At 52.7% G+C, this 14,945-nt stretch overlaps 3 protein-coding genes across 7 annotated transcripts; all 3 read right to left on the bottom strand.

Moving 5' to 3' along the window:
• Positions 1 to 1,054: 1,054 nt before the first annotated feature.
• Vegfb (vascular endothelial growth factor B) lies at positions 1,055 to 6,328 on the bottom strand. Of its 2 annotated transcripts, none has more exons than XM_055610582.1 (7): positions 5,950 to 6,328; positions 5,407 to 5,449; positions 4,922 to 5,118; positions 4,657 to 4,730; positions 4,418 to 4,453; positions 4,009 to 4,143; positions 1,055 to 1,131 (listed from the first exon to the last, which is right to left on the bottom strand). In XM_055610582.1, exons 1-7 carry the CDS (start codon positions 6,007 to 6,009, stop codon positions 1,110 to 1,112), a joined length of 567 nt encoding a protein of 188 aa, XP_055466557.1. In that variant the 5' UTR covers positions 6,010 to 6,328; the 3' UTR covers positions 1,055 to 1,109. The 2 variants fall into 2 exon arrangements, with proteins under 2 accessions (XP_055466557.1, XP_055466556.1); XM_055610581.1 differs by having other exon boundaries at positions 4,009 to 4,244; positions 5,950 to 6,327.
• A 165-nt stretch (positions 6,329 to 6,493) lies between these two features.
• Dnajc4 (DnaJ heat shock protein family (Hsp40) member C4) lies at positions 6,494 to 11,528 on the bottom strand. 3 transcript variants are annotated; one of them, XM_055610576.1, is made up of 7 exons: positions 11,446 to 11,528; positions 11,058 to 11,168; positions 9,579 to 9,672; positions 8,724 to 8,908; positions 8,474 to 8,635; positions 6,833 to 6,919; positions 6,494 to 6,704 (listed from the first exon to the last, which is right to left on the bottom strand). In XM_055610576.1, exons 1-7 carry the CDS (start codon positions 11,502 to 11,504, stop codon positions 6,593 to 6,595), a joined length of 810 nt encoding a protein of 269 aa, XP_055466551.1. In that variant the 5' UTR covers positions 11,505 to 11,528; the 3' UTR covers positions 6,494 to 6,592. The 3 variants fall into 3 exon arrangements, with proteins under 3 accessions (XP_055466551.1, XP_055466550.1, XP_055466553.1); XM_055610575.1 differs by having other exon boundaries at positions 6,494 to 6,919; XM_055610578.1 differs by lacking the exon at positions 8,474 to 8,635 and having other exon boundaries at positions 6,494 to 6,919.
• A 426-nt stretch (positions 11,529 to 11,954) lies between these two features.
• On the bottom strand, positions 11,955 to 14,873 carry Nudt22 (nudix hydrolase 22). 2 transcript variants are annotated; one of them, XM_055610573.1, is made up of 6 exons: positions 14,794 to 14,873; positions 14,057 to 14,550; positions 13,540 to 13,638; positions 12,554 to 12,651; positions 12,339 to 12,432; positions 11,955 to 12,139 (listed from the first exon to the last, which is right to left on the bottom strand). In XM_055610573.1, the coding sequence occupies exons 2-6, from the start codon at positions 14,531 to 14,533 to the stop codon at positions 11,981 to 11,983; spliced, it is 927 nt and encodes a 308-aa protein (XP_055466548.1). In that variant the 5' UTR covers positions 14,534 to 14,550; positions 14,794 to 14,873; the 3' UTR covers positions 11,955 to 11,980. The 2 variants fall into 2 exon arrangements, with proteins under 2 accessions (XP_055466548.1, XP_055466549.1); XM_055610574.1 differs by having other exon boundaries at positions 14,057 to 14,839.
• Positions 14,874 to 14,945: the final 72 nt, after the last annotated feature.

Genomic DNA, 14,945 nt, shown 5'->3' with positions numbered 1-14,945 from the left:
GTGCAAACCTGTGATTCCAGGACTTTAGAGGTGGATGCCGGAGGATTAGAAATCTCTCATCCTCAGCTACCTAAGGCGCTCGCGGCTAGCCTGGGTTACATGAGACTCTAATGAACGGATAGATAAGTACGTGGCCACCATCATCGTTAGGGATCCTTTAGCTTATCTTCCTGCCTAGGTACCACCAAGATCATGACTGTCCACTCGGTATCGGTCCCTTCACTAGGGTGGCTGGCTGCTTTCAGTCAATTCTGCCCCTGACTGTCCCGTAGTAATGCAAAGCCTTGGCGCTTGGCCGCCCTTCCCAGTCTCTGCAGGACACTGGAAAAAGGCGGACAATGAGCTTTGTCCAAATAGGTTAGGAATCTCAAGCAGCAGCTGATAAATGCTGGGCTACCAGGGATTGTACAGGTGGAGAGACTGGGTGTGAGTTTGTTTCTTTAAAAAGGCCTTCCAGCCATATGAAGACGGGACTGAGACATGAAAAGGGCCGCCACAGGGAGTAATACTGTAAGTGTGCCCAACAGGGAAGATGGGTGTCACCAACTATTGTATGAAGAAACTCACTCGTGTCTAGAGACAAGGGTTCCAGTAGTGGCAGTTATCTGTTCTCTCCATGGGAAACAGGTTTTATGGTCTGAGTCCCTCCTTAACTCTGGCCAGGGAAGGCAGAATACTTGTGAGCAGGGCCCAGAGACCGTGTAACAAAGACTTGATAAGTCTGTGGCTGTGTCTTCGCCTGAGAACTTCTGTCAGGCAAACAATGACATAAGCAGTGGTGGTGCCTTCCATCTCTTTTATCAGGATGGGGCGGGGGTGTGTCACAGCTGTCATAATGGAAACCACATCCCATTATTTGTAGAGGTTTGGGGTCTTCACAGTGAGGGAGGCAGAGCCAGCCAGAAGATGCTTACTCGAGCAGGGTGGTTAACTGAGATGGTACCCTGTTCCCCATACGGGGAGACAAAGGATGGTAGGAGAGATCTCCAAAAGGTCCAGGTCCTGGGCAGCTTCCTCCCAGGCTGAGTTAGTCCTCCTATGCTCCCCTCTTCTCCCACTAGGAAGGGGCCTGTGAGGCAAATGGCCCTGTGGAGTCTGAAAACAGCTTGTCACTTTCGCAGCTTCCGGCACCTAGGGCGTGGAGGAAGGCATATTAGTGCTGGCTGGAGCTTAACCTCAAGCTCTTCTTTTATATGTACTCATTTTTGTTTTTTAAATCTTATCAAATGGGCTGGAGGGATGACTCAGTGGTTAAGAGCATGGCTGCTCCTCCAGATGACCCAGCACCCACACGGCAGCTCACAACTGTCTGTACCTCTACTTGCAGGGCATCTGGCACCCTCACACAGACATACATGGAGGGAAAACACCAATGCACATAAAAATAAATAACTCTCTTTAAAACTGAATGAAAGGGGACTGGCCTGTGCTCGTGGGTGGCACTGCGTGTGCCTATGTGTTTTATGTACTGTGGCTTAATCATCTACTTTGATCCTTTTTTTCTTTTTTTAAAGATTTATTTATTTATTTTACATGAGTGCTCTGTCTGCATTTATATCTGCATGCCAGAAGAGGGCGTCAGTTCACATTATAGATAGCTGTGAGCCACCGTGAGGTTGGCGGCAATTGAACTCCGGACCTCTGGAAGAGCAGGCAGTGCTCTTTTTTTTTTAAGATATTTTTTTCTCTAAGATATTTTTTATTATTTATACAGTATTCTGCCTGCATATGAACCAGCAGGCCAGAAGAGGGCACCAAATTTCATTATAGATAGTTATGAGCCACCATGTGGTTGCTGGTAATTGAACTCAGGACCTTTGGAAAACAGCCAGTGCTCTTAACCTCTGAGTCATCTCTCCAGCACCCACAGACAGTGCTCTTCACTGGTGAGCCATCTCTCTAGTCACCACCTTTATCCTCTTTGCCAGGCATAAGGAGGCAAAGGCAGGCAGATCACTTGAGTTCAAGGCCCTCCTGGTCTACATAGTGAGTGCCAGGACAGCCTGGGTTATACAAAGAAACCCTTTCTCAAAAAACCAAAAAGGGAAAAAAAAAAGTGTTTTACATCACCTTTAATCGCAGCATTTGTGAAGCAGAGGCAAAGGCAGGTGGAACTCTGTAAGTTCCAGGCCTGCTTGGCCTACAATGAGAGTTCCAGGACAGCCAGGACTACATAAAGATCCTGTCTCAAACAAACAAAAAACTAATATTCTAATATAAAAAGCAGGGTGTAGTAGCACAGCCTTTTAATCCCAGCACTCCACTGGAGGCAGAGGCAGGAGGATTTCTGTGAGTTCAAGGCCACTCTGGTCTACATAGTGAGTTCCAGGACAGCCAGGGCCATGTAGAGGTACACTGTCTCAAGAACAAAACCAACCAACCAAATACGTACTTTGCTATTTTTATTCAGGAGTGTGTGTGTGTGTATAAAAACATGTATCCAGTACCTGAGGAGGCCAGAAAAGGGTCACTGCAGCTGGAGTTGCAGCCCTCAACCAAGTAGGATCCGGGATCTATAGTCAGTCTTCTGCAGGAGTAGCGGCCACCCTGAGCCGTCTCTCTACACCCTCCTCTACCTTTTATCTCTTGAGACAGGGCCACTATATGTGAAGCCCCCTGATTCTGCTGTGATGGCTGGCCGGCACGCTCCAGGGCTCCCTTTGTCTCTGCCTGCTCTCCCAACGCTAGGTTACAGCCCATCACTCCTACCTTTTTCATGGGAGTTAGGGGTCCAAGCTCAGGCCTTGATGCTTAAATGGCAGATGCTTTACCAGCTGAGCCATCTCTCTAGCTCCTATTTACTTATTTATTTGTTTACTTATGGTTTACATTATGTGCCAGTAGTCTGCTTGCATGAATGTATGCCTGGTCTCTGCAGAAGCCAGAAGGCGCTGGATCTTCTGGCACAGGAGTTAGGAATGGTTGTGAGCCACCATGTGGGTGCTGAAAACCAAACATAGGTCCTCTGCAAGAGTAGAAAATGCTCTTAACCAGTGAGCCATCTCTCCAGCCCCTGTTTACTCATGGGAGCCAAGCTAGCTTCAAACTCAATTATGTCACCAAAGAGTGACCTTGAACTTTTGAGTGCCACCATACCTGGTTTCATTTGGTGCTGAAGATCAAACCCTAAGGTTCTTTTTGCAGGGTAGATAAACACTCTCCCAACGGAGCTACATCCCAGCTCCTGTTTACTGTTATGTTTGTTGAGAGCACTTTGCTCTACAATCTAATTGTCCTTAAAAATCATAATCGTCCTGCTTCTGCCTCCTGAGTGCAGGAATTACAGGTGTGCCCCATCATACCCCATCGAAGTCCCTTTTTGTCCTCTTGTGGGCTTCCTTTTGTTTTACAAACAGGGTTCCATGCAGCCCAGCTGGCTTCAAATTCTCTCTGCAGCTGAGGATGACCTTGAACTCTTGATCATTCTGCCTTCACCCAAGTGCCGAGACTCCTGGCATGTACCAGCATGCCCAATTCCAGCCCTCTTGATGTATTTCCTTTTTGAACCCACTTTATCCTGATAGTCTCTGGAAGCCTCCAGGGCCTGGCCCATAGATGAGCCCATGGCCTCTGTATGGAACCCAGAAGAGCTACATAAGCACTCCAGCCAAAGGCAAAGGCTCGCATACATCCCTGCTCTCTCAGAGCCTGTAGAAGTGGCACAAATATCTGTCTATCACATAGGCTTCTGGGAAGACATAAAGGTCTGCAGATTGGAAAAAGCCTTCTTTAGGTACACTCCAGGAGGTGGCCGACTGCTCAGCTTACATCAGTGCCCCTATCACATTGCTCAGCATCCTCTACTGGTCACCACCATCTGACTTGTGCTTCTAGTCTTGAGCTGAGTTTTTGCTGATCTGGTTGCCAGCGTATGCACAGTGAATGTTTAACATGTGGAGCTGGCTTCTCCTTCCCTGGTCTTTCTGCCACTGGCAGGCTCACCCGGACCTTCTCCAGGACACAGCCTTGCTGCCTTCCCACACAAGTGCCACCCCACAGACTCCTCACCTGCAGGTGGTTGGGTTGAGCTCTAAGCCCCGCCCTTGACAACGGAGGAAGCTGCGGCGTCGGCAGCGGCAGCGGCAGGTCCTGGGGTCAGGGCGCTGACGTCGCTGGGCGCAGCGTGGACAGAGGGTTCTGGGGCTGGAGTGGGATGGATGATGTCAGCTGGGGAAGGTGCTCCCGGGGCAGAGTCCCAGCCCGGAACAGAGCGGGGCTGGGGACGGTGGTGGGGTGTGGCAGCCCTAGGAGGAGAAGCGACATGTCTGGGGTGGGAAAAGTCTTCCCAGGAGCTAGGGTTGGGACAGAGTGCATGGGTTTGGAGAGTATGAAAGGGAAGGGGAGTCAGCTGAGAGGAGAGAGCAGAAGGGGCTGCAGCCTCCTCTCTCACTTGTGTACACGAGTTCCAGGAACTCACCTGTCTGGCTTCACAGCACTCTCCTTTTTTTTAGGTCTGAAAAATGAAAAAATTAAAAAGAGAAAGAGAAGGTAAGAAAGCGCAAGCGTCCCGTTCGTTCTCTCAGCAGGACCCATCCTATTGCTGGCTCTCCTCTTAGTTATCTGGTCCCTCCTACAGTACAATCCCATGCCTGCTACCCCTACCCCCGCCCCATGCTACACTTCTCCGTGAACTTGGAAGTTGGGCGTGGCTGGCACCTGCATTCACATTGGCTGTGTTCTTCCTGGGACATCTCCCCCAGCTGACTGCTCGGGTACTGGATCATGAGGATCTGTACTCAGGAGAATGAGGAAGAGACAGTGAGTGGGGGGGACAGCAGAAAGAAAAAGGGGATACTCGGTGGGCTAGAGGAAGAATGGCCAGAGCCTCCCCCCTCCTGGATGCCTGTCTCTGGGCTGACCCAGCCCCCAGGGCTCTACTGTCCCATCAGCATGCCTGACCTGACGGGTAGGCCCCCAGTACCTGCATTCGAACTTCGTACTGCCTAGTGGGCACACATTCCAGGCCGTCGTCAGGGCAGCAGCCACCACAACGCTGCACGGTCACACAGCTGGGCACTAGCCGTTTGACCACATGGCCCACGAGCTCCGTGCTCAGAGGCACCACCACCTTCCTGGGCTGGCATGTGGCACGTGCATAAACATCTATCCAGGGCACCACTGTGGGCAGACCAGATGGATTAAGTCCTTTCCAGGTTCCCTGCAGCTGCTTTGAGCATGTAGCCTCTATGATACGCCACCACCCCAACCTTCCTTTAAACCTGTCTTCCTCTGCCTTTTTTTTTTTTCCTCAAGAAACCACTAGGCCCTCTGCCTCAGTTTCCTCCTCTGTGAAATGACATCTCCCAAAGGAGTTGGGATCACACAAGATAAGGGACATGAAATCAGGACATACGCCAACCCCTCTTTAGTACTGGCTAGTGTCAAGTTATTGTTAACTATTGTTACCTTTCTTCTGGTGACTGGGGCCATCAAACTGGGACACAGGGGCCTGTGGGAAAGAAGATACCTGGGCCCAAGATGCATTCTAAAAGGGCTGGCCCTGTGGCTGTGTAAGGGCTCCGTCCTTGAGTCGGACATCTTCTCCTTTCTTTCCAGATTGTCCTGTTCCCAGGACTTGGGCTCTAATTTTCCTTGTACACTCGGCCATCTGGGACTTTCCCTGGCCCAAGACCCACCAGGCATACTCTGGGAATGGCACTAAATTCCAAGTCTTGGAGCTGGGCTTGTTTCAGGTCAGGAGCGGGATAGTGGAAAAAGGTTTGGAGGGCACTGAGGCAGCTCCGCCCCCTAGGTACCCAGGGAATGGGGTGGGACGGGGGAGTGGCCCAGGGGCTAGGGCTAACGGTCTTGCGCAGAGGGGCACCCCTAACGGAGATTCCGGGTCGGAACAGCGGATCCCCTCGGCAGAGGTAGCGGGTGCCTCCCCACTTCCGCCAACCTTGAGAGGGCACCGTGGGCGGGTGAGCGGGTTGTCGCCGACGCACGTACCTGGGTGAGGGCCAGCTGCAGCAGCGCAGCAAGCAGCAGGCGGCGGAGCAGGGGCCTCATGGTGCCCGCGGGGGCCGAGCGCCGGGGGCGCCTGCACTGCCCTAACCCGGCGGCGCGGGGGGCGGCGGCAGCCAGAGCCCCATGGCGCGGGCCCGGGTGCGGGAACCCGGGGCCGGGCACGGAGGGCGGCTCCTCCGCGGCCCCCTCCCGAGCCCTAGTCGCAGGCAGCGCAGCGCAGCGCGGTGGCGGCCGGAGGAGCGGGATGGGCAGGCGACCGGTGGCGGGGACTGCTGGCGGCGGGGACGACAGGGGTGGCAGGGGGCCTGGCCGGGGCTGGCGGGCAAGAGGCTCATGTGACCTAAAACACGCGCTCCCCACCGGGACACAGGCAGAGGCGGGGCGGGGGCGGGGCCGACCCCCCTCCAAACGCTCCCTCCCGCCACTGCTCGGGAAAGGGGACGCACCGCCCTGGAGGCTGGGCTCCGGGGGTCTCTGCCCACCAGGGGAGTGGGGAGATGTGTGACTTAAAGGACAGAAACCGACATGAGTCTGAACATGAGTTTATTGCATGTATTGAGAAAAATGTGTAGTCCCGCACGGGCAGCATAGAGAGGGCCAATGCTGGGGGACCTGGGCAAGCCTCTCAAGAGCTGGTGTCCTGGGGCACGATCCCGGAGCTTTCTGGAAGTGGGGAGGGTTCTGTCCGAGGCTGCTGCCTCAGCTGGCGCTCCTGCTGAATTCTGGCTCTGTTAGCCCTGAAGAAAAGATAGATGGGGAGAGGGATCCAGGGGGATGGTGCGGAGCAGGGAGCCAGATAGATGGGGATAAGAATCCTGGGGGTGGTGTGGAGCAGGGAGCCAGGCAAGACAGAGCAGTGACACACCTGGCCCTGGCCCGAGTGTCATTGTAGATGGCTGTGATGATCCGGTCCTTTTCATCCATGAAACTCCGGTGCACCTGCTCCAGCTTCCTGTGAGGGAATTGCAATTAACCGCGGGTCTCCAGACTGCTGCCTGTGAAGCCCTGAAGGACCAGGGCCCTAGTGTCTTTTACGAAATTTTACATCTCTCTCCATAAGAGACAGTCCTGTGGTACATTGAAAAGAAAGACACCAAATGGCCCAGGTCCCAGGTACCCTAAGTCCCTGGCCATCCTGTGAGGGTTGGTGAAACAGTTCTAAAATCGGGGTGCCCCTCCCAGGAGATTAGGAAGGGGTGTGTCTCATCTCCTGAACTAGACAGTTCTAGCAGCCGGCATCATGCTTTGGGTCTCTGTGCTCCAGAAAACTGGCATTACAGCATTAACGAGAAAGTGGGGTAGAGTCCTGGCTTCTATCTCTCTTACACTGTATGTTTCTTCCCCCCTCACCCTCTCTCCCTCCCTCCCCCCCTCTCTTTTTTGAGACAGGTTTTCTCTGTGTAGCCTTGGCTGCCCTGTCCTCCCTTTGTAGACCAGGCTGGCCTCAAACTTACAGAGATCCGCTTGCCTCTGTTTCCCTGAGTGCTGGGATTACAGGCATGTGCCACCATGCCAGGCTCACTCTTTCTTTCTATATTGAGACAAAATTTAATGTAACCTCGGCTGGCCTCAAACTAGGTATGTAACCAAAGGATGACCCTGAACTTAAAATATTTTTAAAACTTTGCCAGGCAGTAATGGCTCACACCTTATTCCCAGCACTAGAGAGGCAGAGGCAGGCAGATCTCTGAGTTCAAGGCCAGCCTGGTCTACAGAGGGAGTTCTAGGACAGCCACATCTACACAGAGAAACCCTGTGGGGAATGTGGAATCTGTGTGTGTGTGTCTATCTGTCTGTCTGTGTGCTATATGTATGCCATGTATGTGCAGGTTTGCTTGAAGGCCAGAAGAAGGCATCACATTTCCTGGCAGTTGTGACCTGTCATATGTGGTTGCTGGGAATCAAACTCTGTTCCTCTGTAAGAGCAGCAAGCAATCGTAACCACTGAACCACTTCTCCAGCCCCCAAGCTTCTGCTCCTCCTACCTCTATCTCCTGAGCACTGGGATTATAGGTACACACCACCATGCCTGCTTTATAACATGTTAGGAAGAACCCCAGGGTTTTCTCCATGTCCTCTTTTGTACATGGTTTTGGTGGCTCCAGCCCCACCAACAACCAACATCAAAGATTAACATTTGAGATGGGTATGGTGGCACATGCCTTTAATTCCAGCACTCAGGAGGCAGAAGACAGCCTCTCAGAGTTCAAGGCCAGCCTGTCTACAAAGCTAGTCCAGGACAGTCAGGGTTACACACAGAGAAACCCTGTCTCAATGAATAAATAAATAATTAAAAAATTAACATTCAAGTTATGAAAAACAGAAAACTTTAGCCCTTGTGTGCAGTGCTGCCTTTACCCAGCAAGGCAAGGCTCCAAAGACTGATTTCACAAAGTTCTTAGCTTGAGAGTGACGAAGTATGCAGGTCATAGGCCGCTGTAGCTGGCTGGACACACCGCTCTTGACCCACCCTCTGCCCAGTATCCCAGGAAGGATAGGGAGACACCTGAAGGCGACATAGTGCAGGCCCATGCCTGCCACCATGAGCAGGAGGCAGTATCCCAGGACCCGCAGGTTGTGCTTATGCTGCTGCTGCCTTGACTCAGGCCCCTGTGGCCTCACATTGTGAAACTGGGCCCAGTATTGTGCATTGGGGGATTCCCAGGAGCTGCCGAAGAGCAAAAGAAAGACAATGGGAAGATGAAGCTCTCTGGAAGGCTTGAGAATAAGGACAACAGGGGCCAGGACCACTGTACCTGTGTGTCTGTTGGGTGTACTTAGGCTGGGCTGTAGTCCCTGAAGACCTTGGGGAACTGGCTGAATGCAGCTGATGGTCATAGTTGCGGCGACTCTCATCACGGCTGAGCACACGATATGCCTCACTCAGCTCCACAAAGCGGCCATGCAGGGCTGGGTTTCCAGGGTCTCGGTCGGGGTGCAGCTGTGGTGAGGCAGGGGTCTCCTTATCTTATTTTCCATGTCTTTTCCCAGGGCCTATGCTGATGATGTCCACCCATAAAGACTGACATCTCTCCTATAGACCTTGCCTGGACACTGACCCTCACGCACAGCTTGCTGACCCCTCCCAAAAGCCAGAGTCAGGAAGGACAGACTCCTACCCCTTTCGTTCAAGATAACAACCAGAGCAGGGCATGGTGGCGCATACTGGGAGACAGAAGCAGGTGGATCTCTGTGAGTTCAGGACCAGCCAGGTCTACAAAGTGAGTCCAGGACAGCCAAGGCTACACAGAGAAACCCTGTCTCAAAAAAAAAAAAAAAAAAAGAAAGAAAGAAAAGAGAAGGAAAGAAACCTGATACAATAGCTCACATCTGTAACTCCAGTTCTAGAGAGGTAGAGACAAAACCGTTTTAAGTTTGAGACCAGTCTGGACTATAATGTGAGATCCTGTCTCAAAACAAAACAGAAAGACCCCTAGCCTTGCCTGTTCCTTTCTGATCCTTTTGTCATAGAAGATATTGAGTGTCTCCTACCCATGAAGGTGGAAGGAATATGCTACCAGCTGGAGATACAGGCCTACCCCAGGAAGCTGGGGTGCCCCTGTGTTTGGCTCAGATCTCTTCCTCCCTCCTCACCTTGGGGGCATCAATACCTCTTTTGACTTGGTGAAGAAAGCACGTTTAACCTCTTCGGCACTGGCACCGGGATGCACCCCCAGCAGTTCATAGTAGTTAGTAGGGGGAGACCTGTGGAGGGAAGCCCCAACCTGCAGAGGCGTAGGAGGCCAGAGGGCACCATCGCCCTGCCCTGCCGCCCTTCCCAGCCACACCTTCAAATCAGATTACCCTTCCCTTTGGGGTGTTTCGGGAATGGTCAGGACTTCTCATTTTCAAAGTGTAGTCCTCAGAGTCCTGCCCCTCTCTGACAATCCCCCCCCCTTAACAAAACAGGGTCTCACTACCTCTGTCTGGCCTGCAGCTCCCTAGATAGACAGACTAGCCTTAAACTCAAGAGTTTGCCTTTGCCTCCCGAGTTCTGGGACTGAAGGCGTGTGTGCACCACCATCCTGGCTAAAAAGCTTCTTTTCAAAACAGGGTTTCTCTGTGTAGCCTTGGCTGCCCTGGACTCTCTTTGTAGACGAGGCTGGCTTCCAACTCACAGCAGCCATCCACCTGCCTCTACTTCCCTGAGTGTTGGGATTAGAAGTGTGCGCCATGGAGCCTGGCTTGCTAAACTGCTTCTAAAGATTTTTTTATTTTATCTTGGATATATGAACGTTTGTACGTATGTATGTATGTGCACCCCTGGTGCCCCCAACAGGTAGAAAGAGGATGTTTTTGAGTCACCATGTGGATGCTGGGGAAATCATAACTGGGCCCTCTGTGAGAGGGCAAGTATTTAAAATCTCTGAGCCATCCCTCCAGCTCCTAAAAATGTCTTTAATACAGCAGGTTTGGTGATGTGAGGTGGTGTGTCCCCCCCCCCCCCAATCCCAGCAAGGTGCGCGGTGGAGGCAAAGTCGGAAGTTCAAAGTCATCCTTTGACTACTAGCAAGTTTGTGGCTAGCTTAGCCTACATAAGACCCTGACTCAAATAAATAAATGATAAAGATTTCCTGGTCTCTTATACATGTGGTTCTGTGTTCCAGTGCCAGTACTGAGGGAAATGAAGGACTTCCAAGCCAGGTGTGCTATCTGTGCCTGAACCCTAGACACTATGGAGACTGAATTTGGAGGCTCATCTGGGCAACACAGGAAAAGTCCACCTCGCCAGAAAAGAAACAAAGCAGATCCCCCACCTCATTCCTCCTGACCAGATCTCCAGAAGTCTGAATCTTTGTCCCTTACCTCCTCTTTCCCAGTGTACGCACAGTGAAACTTCAGCCCGACAACATGCCAGAGCTATGGAAAGAGCACTGAGTTTGACCTGAGTCAGATTCCTGTTCAGTCACTTAACTCACTTAATCCTAACTCTTGATGCTCAGTGTCCAGCACGGAAGGAGGTTATCTGGGACAAACCTCAAAAGACACTTGACACACACAGCAGAGACAACTATCTCACAACCATCTAATAACGAGCTCTCTACAGAAAACCACTGAACAACATGGCCAAGTTCTGGCCCTCAACTCACCGCTGCCCCTTGGTTGTGAGAAGCCGGGTGGGAGGGCTGCGGGGACACAGCTGGCATAGGCGCTGGGGCAGCAGGAGCAACAGGGACGGCATGAAGACGGCGGGCGGGCAGCTGGGAAAGGGAGGCCCCCAAAACTGCATTGGGTCCCGATCGGGCCGGACATCAGGGATTGGGGCAGAGGGAAGGGCCTTGCCTCGGTTTCCCACAAAAGCAAATTCGGAGACGGGCTCTTTACTCGAGAATCAGACACGGATGCCCCGGCCCTTCCATCACCGCCCTCCAAGTCCGGGCTACCCGCTCAGCACCTAGGACACCCCTTCCCACCCAAAGCGTTAGGTGGGTGTGCGAAGGAGGAGCCAGAGCCAAGCCCCGCCCCTGCCCCACTCACAGGCTCGGTGGTCGCCGCCATTTCCTGCCCTTGTGCGAGCTCCGCCCCCACGCCCTCATTGGCGTAGACGCTCAGGCCACGCTTATTGGACGAAGGCAGAGGGCCCGCCCCTGCGTGCTCATTGGCCGAGAACACCGGGGCACGCCAAGAGGAAGCATTGGAGCTGTTGAAGGTACCAGTGTCGAGGGCGGGGGCTTCAATCAGGATATATGATGAATAAAGCGTGGAAAAAAATTAGAAAAAACAAACAAGAGAAAGGTACCGGTGTTCTAACACGAAAAGGCCGTGGGACCGAGAAGAAGGCCTCTCGCCCCGCCCCATGCAGTTCAGCCTTGAGGCGCTTTCTCGGTGTGGTGGCCCTCACTCCTCAGCTAAGAGGGTCACACGGAGGCCGCACCGTGGGTTTTCTTGTTTTGTTCTCTTTCTGCCAGGTGCTCGGCCCCTCTTACCCACCCCGGGTTCTCTCAGAGGATCCCAGACTTGGAGGAAAGCAACAGAAGCCAACGGAATCCAAGAATGAAGTCCTTTATTGTCTTCATAGCGGCAATGATAGGGCTGGGACGCTAGGATGACTCAGGCCGGACTTCCCAGCACCCGACTGCAGAGGTGGATGGCGATTGTAGAGGAGAATGGCACCTTTGGCCGAGGGGCAGAGTTGTGCCCACATTTCCGTCTCCTGCAGTCTCGGTACCTTCTGTGGGAAATCAACCAGACCCAGATATCAGGCTTCCCTTCCTTCTCGGGCCGTGCCCGGAATTGCTGAACCTCAGTACTCCTGTACTGTCCCCGTTACTGGGTTTTTCCCCTTAGGTAGGAGCCAAGCTTTGCACCTCTGTAAACTCCCGGAGACTTGAAAGTCCTCTGCCCCACCCAGATACCCTTTCCCCCATCACCTCTGTCTCCACAAAGATGATTCCTGTAGACTCATGGGCCTCAGGTCCCCCACTCAGGTAATAATCCCTGACTTCCTCTGAAGTCAGGCTGCACCTAGACAAGAACACGAAGGTGTGTAGTGGGTATCCAAGACCCGTGTAGAACTCCAGTTGCCTCAAACCCACTCCTTCCCCACACACTTCACCCAAGATTCTGCAGCCCAGAGTCCACTCACTGGACATAGAACTCTGCACTGGCTCTGCCCGCGCTGGTCTCATTGCAAGCGATGCCCAACAACAGTGGCTGGCTCAAGGTGTGCAGTGGCAGGTTCACCTGTGGTAAAGATCCCAACCTGTCAGGCTGACTTCTCAATGGCCCAGGGTTTTTGGTTGGTTTGGTTTGGTGTTTTCTATTTTTGGTTTTTTGTTTTTTTTTTTTTTTTTTTTAGACATGGCCTCCTGTAGTCCAGGTGATCCTTAAACTCAAGATAACCTTGAATTTCTGATCCTTTTGCCTCCGCCTCCTGAGTGCTGGATTACAGGTATGCATCACAGTACTTGGCTTATGGCTTACATGGTACAAACGCCAGGCTTGTGCATGTTAAGCCAGTGCTTCTCAACCTGTGAGTTGTGACACCTTGGGGTTGGGGGTGGAACAACCTTTTCACATGGGTTGCCTACGACCATTGGAAAACACAGATATTTACATTATGATTCACAACAGTAGCAAAATTACAGTTATGAAGTAACAATTAAAATTTTATGGCTGGGGTCACCACAGCCTGAGAGTCACAGCCTTAGGAAAGCTGAGAACTGCTGTGCTAGGTAAACGAGCTATATCCCCAACCTTAAACGGCTTTGTGACCCTTGAATTTTTGTTTTACTGTCAAGTGCTCCGTAACACAAAATATAGGTTCTAGGTTTGTTCATTTTACAGTTGAGAAATGGAACAGATTGTCTAGAGAGGTCCTTTTACCCAAGTGAAGTTGATTTAGTAACTAAGACTCTTCACTCATTACTTTTTCAGCAAATAATTAAGATAGACTAGACATTTTTCATTGTTCAGAGGATCAAGAAATCATGGGCCCAGCTTTAATGCCACACTCATCCTCAACACCAGCTAGGCTCATGCAGACCCTCACTCTGGCCCAGACCTGTGGATTTCTAGCAAATTCTAGCCCCTCACTTATGCCCACATGCTGTCTGGGGCCCCATCACTCACCTCATCACAGATCTCCTGTAGGACACTGGAAAAGAGTTCACGTACCACCAGTTCCCCAGGGAGGTCCTTGTGCTGGGGGCTGCCACCGGAGCACAGGGCCTGTGAAAAGTTTAGGCCCAGCCTTCATCTGCCCTGCTTCCCACACTTTTCCTTTTGCTGGCCATGAGGGCCCAGGGCAGACTGTGTGAGAGCCTTGGCAATCCCTGACCCACCCCCTCCTATTCCAAATAAGCAGTCAGAAGCCTAGCTAGGAAGGATTACATGGATTGGCTAAGAAAAGCCATCTCCTTCCCTTCAGTCTCTCCTCCCATGCTCCCTAGCTTCCATAGGTGTGCCCCAGCTTAGACCTATGGCTGGGTCTCCTCCCAGTAGCAGTGAGAGTCCTGGGCTGGGCTCAGCAGGGCCCACACGTTCTCATGGACAGCCCTCTAGCAGGGCATGCAGCATGGGAGGCTGCAGGCTCAGAAACACGAGGCCAGTTTTCCCTTTAAGAGAAGGTGAAACCAGATCATCTCACCTGAGGTTCCGGGTGTCCACCGGGCACATCCACCAGCCCAGGTGCCTCGGCCACCTGCTGAGAGCGACGCAGGAAGACAAGGAAGTCATCAGCTGTAACCAAAGCAGCACCCACCCCTAGTGGGTCTGCCAGATAGGCCTGCTTGTCACCCCAATCTGCAGCTCCCTGCTGTCGCAGCCAGGAAGCTGAGCTAGACCAGTTGGTGCCCAGGAAGTCCTGGTAGGAAGTTAAACCCAGGTGCAGGAGCAGCTGTGGTCCAGGTGAGCTGGATGCCAGTGTGGCTGAGTGAAGGCGGAATTTGGGGGCATCAAAAATCCAGGGTTGAGCCTGTAGTCGAGTCTCCCAGATGGCAGTGATGGTCTTGTCTCCTCCAGGCAGTGGACGACGGTCGTGAGCTGGGCTCAGCTCCACTGCTACCTGCTCCTGGGACAGTCCCCCAGGAGGGCACAGAAGCAGCAGGGACACCTCAGGGTCCATGGTCTGACAGGGCAGCTCTGGGGGAGGACACAAATGGCTATCCTGTCACTCTAGGAAACGGGTTGACCCTCTCTTTCACAGAACTCTTGAGAGTGCTCCCCTGCCTTTCTGCAGATCCCTGACTACTCAATTCTATTGGCCAGTATCATCCTAACAAGAGTCCTGAGTCCAGCGAGCCCCTGGACTCCTCTGAGCATCCCTACTACCCTGCAGCACTAGGTCCCCAAAACGCTCAAGGACCCCCATCCCAGGAGTCGTACCTCCAACCTGGAAGAGCTTGATCTATTACTCCCAAGGTCTGAAAACTGGCTCTCACCGGCCGTCCCGGCCCCCAAGCTCCACCCCTTTTCCCCCCAAGCGGAAGTACCCGCCCCTTTCCTTTGTGGCTTTCCATTGGCCAGAGTGTGTCCGG

Source organism: Psammomys obesus, unplaced genomic scaffold, assembly GCF_907164565.1.
Source record: "Psammomys obesus unplaced genomic scaffold, mPsaObe1.curated_primary_1811, whole genome shotgun sequence".
NCBI classification, from domain to species: Eukaryota; Metazoa; Chordata; class Mammalia; order Rodentia; family Muridae; genus Psammomys; species Psammomys obesus.
The sequence above is the reverse complement of the archived record's forward strand: the minus strand, read 5'-3'. Positions and strand labels throughout refer to the sequence as shown.

Excerpts from the sequence above, each read along its gene's own strand:
- Dnajc4 (XM_055610575.1), bottom strand. The coding sequence starts at position 11,504 with ATGAGGGCGTGGGGGCGGAGCTCGCACAAGGGCAGGAAATGGCGGCGA. Across the intron at positions 11,169-11,445 it reads TGGCGGCGACCACCGAGCCT|CTGCCCGCCCGCCGTCTTCA; the intron begins GTGAGTGGGGCA and ends TCCCTTTCCCAG. Across the intron at positions 6,920-8,473 it reads CTGCACTATGTCGCCTTCAG|GAAGCTGGAGCAGGTGCACC; the intron begins GTGTCTCCCTAT and ends ATTCCCTCACAG.
- Nudt22 (XM_055610573.1), bottom strand. The coding sequence starts at position 14,533 with ATGGACCCTGAGGTGTCCCTGCTGCTTCTGTGCCCTCCTGGGGGACTG. Across the intron at positions 13,639-14,056 it reads GTGGACACCCGGAACCTCAG|GCCCTGTGCTCCGGTGGCAG; the intron begins GTGAGATGATCT and ends AACTTTTCACAG. Across the intron at positions 12,433-12,553 it reads AGTGCAGAGTTCTATGTCCA|GTGCAGCCTGACTTCAGAGG; the intron begins GTGAGTGGACTC and ends GTTCTTGTCTAG.
- Vegfb (XM_055610581.1), bottom strand. The coding sequence starts at position 6,009 with ATGAGGCCCCTGCTCCGCCGCCTGCTGCTTGCTGCGCTGCTGCAGCTG. Across the intron at positions 5,450-5,949 it reads TGCAGCTGGCCCTCACCCAG|GCCCCTGTGTCCCAGTTTGA; the intron begins GTACGTGCGTCG and ends TCTTTCCCACAG. Across the intron at positions 4,245-4,417 it reads AGTGCTGTGAAGCCAGACAG|GGCTGCCACACCCCACCACC; the intron begins GTGAGTTCCTGG and ends TTCTCCTCCTAG.